General features: G+C 43.6%; 1 protein-coding gene across 2 annotated transcripts; it reads left to right on the top strand.

Moving 5' to 3' along the window:
* Positions 1–556: 556 nt before the first annotated feature.
* On the top strand, positions 557–5,057 carry Prp6 (pre-mRNA processing factor 6). 2 transcript variants are annotated; one of them, XM_022809192.2, is made up of 4 exons: positions 557–829; positions 1,631–1,744; positions 1,985–2,124; positions 2,405–5,057. In XM_022809192.2, exons 2-4 carry the CDS (start codon positions 1,632–1,634, stop codon positions 4,921–4,923), a joined length of 2,772 nt encoding a protein of 923 aa, XP_022664927.1. In that variant the 5' UTR covers positions 557–829; position 1,631; the 3' UTR covers positions 4,924–5,057. The 2 variants fall into 2 exon arrangements, with proteins under 2 accessions (XP_022664927.1, XP_022664926.1); XM_022809191.2 differs by lacking the exon at positions 557–829 and adding an exon at positions 836–1,106.
* Positions 5,058–6,033: the final 976 nt, after the last annotated feature.

The raw sequence follows: 6,033 nt of genomic DNA, 5'->3' as shown, positions 1-6,033 counted from the left end.
ATATCGAGACGAAAGTACCGGAACATCGTAACATTTTACCTCCACTAAAAAACGCTCACTTTGTCCTCTTTTATTTGGACAACCTAAGAGGAGAAGTGCGCCGTAACAAATTTAGACTGATATAGACAGTAACTATAATTTTGAAAAAAAAAGGTATAATCGACAACCCTCAACAATAGGATGGTAGCACTTGCTCAGCTAGCAATACAAACAATAGAAACCCCAGCAGACGACCAATATTATTGTAATTTCGAAACAGTATAATCAACAGCACTAAACAGGAGGTTAACAGCATATGAAAAATTCTAGCATAATAATACAGAGTTCCTTATTCGTTCCTTTAAAATATGTATCCATTGTGAAAATAAAAAGTTCATCTTTTTCATTCATCTTCTGTGAAAAGGCCAGAGCTGTTAATGACTCGCATGCCATTCAGAACAGGGCCCATCGAAACGGACGACAGATATAGCACACGGCTCCCGGTAAAAACGGCTATATTCATTCTATTTGCCAGGGTTTATTTTTTCTGGCGGTCTAAAGATTGCAAACGAGAGGGTAGTTTACTGGTCCCGCACTGCCAACTTTCTGTTGTGCGCAGTAGTCGTGACAGTGGCGGCGGGCGCAAGCGTGCTCTGACCACGGACCACTTGCTCTCGCAGAGTCTTGATCCACATGTGACGCGGGGAAGGAGGACACAGCAGATACTGTTATTTACAAGAAGTTATTGAAGTGACCGTCATGATATCTGCTGTGGCAGCTGGCCTTTGCTGAAACACCTAGTCACGACCACATCAAATCTAGGAGGGTTTTAATGAGAATGGGCACTGATGTGCGTGTCGTCTGCTTAAGCTGAGCCGAAGTTTCCTACGGGGCCTGTAGCTGCGTCTGTTTTCGGAGACGCTTCTACCAGCGAGTGACAAAACGAAATTTGCCTGTTATTGTTTATTTTAGACTATGCTCAATTCTAGAGAAAAATGTAAAGTTAATGTTGACGAAGAAAACTCGATAGCTGAGCTACTGGCTAAGCCTAGGTGGCTTATCGAATACTGCGTGTGAACTGCGGGTGTTTATTTGTCTGGAAAACCGTCAGGAGCATCGAAATACAAGTGCTGAGTTCTTCTGCTGGTTTTCATAGGAAATCCGATACCGTGTTAAATACATTGTCATTGTTAGAGTATAGGCTGATGAATCGATTGCATCTTGTAAAAAACCAAAATTTAAAAAAAAAAAGTGTCGCTCAGTATATATCGACGGCAATCCGGCATTTGCGAATCGCCTATAGTAGAAAAAAATTATAGATATATTTCGCACTGCAATGCCGATCTTTATCGGTAAATGTGTACTAAATTATAGACCCAAAGCATGTATGCAGATTGTGGAAGATTGAGCTATGTCTATAAAATTATATGCCGGTAGTCTGATGCTGGTGGAGTGACTCTGGGTGCCTATGTCAGTGCATTGAACAAAAACATTCTTTCATTAAATCTGTTGTTCGTGTACCTAAATCAGTAAACCCCTTTACTGCCGAGAACTATAATTGTTGTGTATTCGGACAACTGATAGCAAGTCAGTCAGGTTCGTTAAGCAATACATTAATATCGTGTGTGTTTGTTACTTACCTGCGTTACAGAATGCATGCACCCAGTGCACTTGTCAATAAACAGAAGAAACTCTTTCTGGGAGTTCAGGCTCCCCTAGGCTACGTGGCCGGTGTAGGTCGCGGAGCTACCGGATTCACCACCAGGTAAGGATATTTATAAAAGACAGAAAAGCTTTGAAGAATCATTAGATTTCTGTAGGAAGTAGAATTAATATTGCTTCATAAAGGCTGAAGCCTCAATACGGTGTAGTTTCCTGACGGTCACGATGAAGACCAATATTGTCTTACTTATAATAAAGACAAGTAAATCAAGTTTGACTAGGCTTATATGTATTTGTTGACAGAATATAACCAACATATTGTATCTGTGTATATCGCTTTTAGATCTGATATCGGTCCCGCCAGAGAGAGTTCGGATGTTCCCGACGATCGCCACGGTCAATCGGTTCCAAAAAAGCCCCGAAAAGGTCAAGATGATGACGACGACGAAGACCTTAACGATGCTAACTACGACGAATTCAATGGTTCGTGACCACATAACACATATAACTACAGTTAAAAATTGGACTACCATGAATATGATGTGTGTAGTTTAAACATATGAACGTATAATCTATCTAGTTGTTATGGCGAGCATGTCGTAAGGAATATAGTTAAAGGATTTTAAAGCATTTTTGCATGCATCAATAGTCCTGGTAAATCTACGGCAATCATACACATATGCATAAGCATTTTTCTTTCTTCTTTGCGCTTGAAGACTTTACGTCTTTGCTGTAATGAAGTAACCATTCATGGGTGTTGCAGGCTATGGAGGGTCATTATTCAGCAAAGATCCTTATGACAAAGACGACGAAGAAGCAGACGCCATTTATGAAGCAGTTGACAAACGTATGGATGAGAAGAGAAAAGATTACCGCGAGGCAAGGCTCCGAGCAGAGATCGAGAAATATCGTCAGGAACGTCCGAAGATCCAACAGCAATTCTCTGATTTAAAGCGCGAGTTACAAGAAGTGTCAACCGACGAATGGAATGCCATTCCTGAAGTGGGGGATGCGCGAAACAAGAAACAGAGGAATCCCCGTGCCGAAAAATTCACACCATTGCCGGACAGTGTCATCGCTGGCGCAATGAGCAGTGGTCAAGGGGTTGCAGCTATTGACCCGACGACGGGTCTTGCCTCACCCTTCCCCGGTACTGCGTCCGGAGAGCTGGATCTTCGCAAGATTGGTCATGCGAGAAACACGCTTATGGAGATTAAACTTACGCAAGCGTCCGACTCAGTGTCAGGTCAGACAGTTGTCGATCCCAAGGGGTACCTCACAGATTTGCAGTCCATGATTCCTAACCATGGAGCGGATATATCCGACGTGAAGAAGGCGCGCCTGTTGTTGAAGTCGGTGCGCGAGACAAATCCCAATCACCCTCCAGCATGGATAGCGTCTGCACGACTTGAGGAAGTAACGGGAAAGCTTCAGCATGCGCGGAACCTGATCATGCAGGGTGCTGAAATGTGCCCGAACTCTGAGGATGTGTGGCTAGAAGCCGCACGACTGCAGCCGGCTGACATGGCCAAATCGGTCATTGCGCAGGCTGTCCGCCAGTTGCCACACTCAGTTAGATTATGGATAAAAGCAGCCGAGTTGGAAACAGAAAAGCGGCTTCAAAAGAGAATCTATAGGAAGGCTCTTGAGCAGATACCGAATTCGGTACGACTGTGGAAAAATTCGGTTGAGCTGGAGGATATTGAAGATGCGCGGATCCTTCTGACCCGTGCGGTTGAATGCTGCCCCTCTAGTGTAGAACTGTGGTTGGCACTAGCTAGGTTAGAATCGTATGAAAACGCAAGAAAGGTTCTGAACAAAGCCCGTGAGAACATTCCCACAGACCGACAAATCTGGATTACAGCAGCGAAGCTTGAAGAAGCCAACAAGAATATAAAGATGGTACCAAAAATCATCGAACGTTCCATTAAATCTTTATCGGATAACGGTGTAGAGATCAACCGTGAATTGTGGATGAAGGATGCAGTGGACGCAGAGCGAGCCAAATCAGTAGCCACATGCCAAGCCATTATTGACCATGTTATCGGCGTTGGAATCGAGGACGAGGATCGTGAGCATACGTGGCTTGAGGATGCTGAACAGATGGCTAACCAAGGTGCTCCAGAATGTGCTCGCGCTATTTACGGCCACGCCTTGGCGGTATTCCCTGGTGTCGAAGGCATATGGCTTCAGGCGGCGCACTTCGAAAAGAGCCACGGCACGCGCGACAGCCTGGAAGCATTATTGCAAAGAGCGGTTTCACATTGTCCGCAGGAAGAAGTGCTGTGGCTCATGGGGGCGAAGAGTAAGTGGTTAGCAGGGGACGTACCTGCTGCCCGATCAATTCTGAGCCTTGCCTTTAAAGCGAATCCCAATTCAGAGGAGATTTGGCTTGCCGCTGTCAAGCTCGAATCAGAAAACAACGAATACGAGCGAGCGAGGCGATTACTGGCCAAGGCGCGCGCATCGGCACCAACAGGTCGCGTGATCATGAAGGCGGCCAAACTCGAGTGGGCGTTGGGTGACTTAGAGGAAGCTTTAAGGATACTCGAGAAGGGTGTCGAAGATTATTCTAGTTTCGCGAAGCTATGGATGATGTACGGGCAGATCTGGTGTCAAATGGGACGACCTGACAAAGCTAAGGAAGTTTATGGAAGAGGAATAAAAGCATGTCCGAGTGCTGTGCCCCTGTGGGTGTTACTAGCGAAACTGCAGGAAGAGACAGGCGTATTAGTATCGGCTCGTTCCGTATTAGAGAAAGGACGACTACGAAACCCATGTAATGATGTATTATGGCTGGAAGCGATTCGGATCGAATATCGCGCAGGCATGAAGGATATCGCAGCAAAAATGATGGCCAAAGCCATGCAGGAGTGCCCAAGTTCTGGCAATCTCTGGGCCGAGGCCATTTTCATGGAGCCTCGACCGGGTCGTAAATCCAAAAGTTTCGACGCTTTAAAGAAATGCGAACATGATCCCCGGGTCCTTTTGGCTATTTCCAAACTTTTTTGGGCAGAGCGAAAGATCAATAAGGCTCGTGAATGGTTCAATCGCACAATTAAAACCGATAAGGATTACGGTGATTGTTGGGCAAATATGTACAAGTTTGAAATGCTCCACGGCACCCCGGAGCAACGAGATGAAGTGAAGAAACGCTGTGTGCAAGCAGAACCAAGGCACGGGGAATTGTGGTGTCGTGTAAGCAAAAATATTAGTAACTGGCGTAATAGCTGTGAAGAACTGTTGATTCTATGCACCAAGGAAATAGCTGAACCGAGTTAGGCTGAATTTACGAACTCTTTGTGAGAATTTTAATTTTCTTTGCTTACAACTTAATGGGTTCATGTACATTTGTCGATAACCAGAGTCATCTTAAACACCTTAAATAAATTATGTATATCATTCGACTTGAGGCATATTTTTTGTTCTCTTTGATAGAACGAGATTGCTTGTTCTTTGATTTGAAATTCTGATTTTGTTTTTATTTGGTATGTTTCGCCGCATATATATATATATATATATATATATATATATATATATAGCTGAAATTAGAAGTCGCTGATTCAATTGTTACCAACGACGCGTACAATGCAACCTACAAGAGTAAGTAAAATCATAAGATTTAATTACAGTTACTTAATTGGACCAAACGGCCTTTAGAATAACATGTTATGTATTTCGTAGCTGGAAGTGTTCAAGTCAGGGGAAGGTAAACCTAATGTTTACTATTTATACAATGTTTATTTATCTTTAATGGTATATGTTCAACAACACAACACATACGTATCACGGAATAAATTATTATCATTAATTCATATGACTCTTAAGTTGTAACATTCATAGGCTCTGAAAGTTTAAAAAGATTAAAAGTTAACAACATTGTTGCTGAACTACCGATAGCACTAGCATGCCAAGCTTTCAGGGGCCGCCCAGAGCAACAGCCTGCATAGTATATATCATAATTCTTGCCGCATTTATTACGAATAGACTTTTCGCTAGATTTATGGAAGCGTCCGTCTGTAACATTTGTGGCGGAAGCCGTGGATTTTAAAACGGGTGATTATGTGACGATTTATCCGCTCCGGTTCCTTTTAATCCTTATCTCTCATCGCTGTCGTGCTGAAAAATTCACCGTCTCTTTCTACAAATTTCTGCTTCCGCCTGCTGAAACACTAGAAGAAAGTCTTGGTTGTCGGCAGTCCAAAACAAGATCCTAAATCCTCCATGAGCAGAGACAGGGTGTCGGAAGGAAGGTGAACTAGTCTGTTTGTTGCCGTACGAATAAAACCCAGAGCACACTTCAAAAGAAAGGCACTCACTCAATTGAATAGTTTGAGATGTCCTACTATAAGGCCCTGCCAAACTATAGTTACCTCGTAAACAGCCACCGGC

This window comes from Varroa destructor, unplaced genomic scaffold, assembly GCF_002443255.2.
Source record: "Varroa destructor unplaced genomic scaffold, Vdes_3.0 BEIS01000005.1, whole genome shotgun sequence".
Classification (NCBI taxonomy): domain Eukaryota; kingdom Metazoa; phylum Arthropoda; class Arachnida; order Mesostigmata; family Varroidae; genus Varroa; species Varroa destructor.
This window is presented reverse-complemented; position numbering and strand designations above follow the sequence as displayed.

Bases quoted from the DNA above. Each gene is read 5' to 3' on its own strand.
- Prp6 (XM_022809192.2), top strand. From the start codon at position 1,632: ATGCATGCACCCAGTGCACTTGTCAATAAACAGAAGAAACTCTTTCTG. The intron at 1,745-1,984 runs GTAAGGATATTT...TATCGCTTTTAG, and splicing joins GCTACCGGATTCACCACCAG to ATCTGATATCGGTCCCGCCA. The intron at 2,125-2,404 runs GTTCGTGACCAC...TGGGTGTTGCAG, and splicing joins TAACTACGACGAATTCAATG to GCTATGGAGGGTCATTATTC.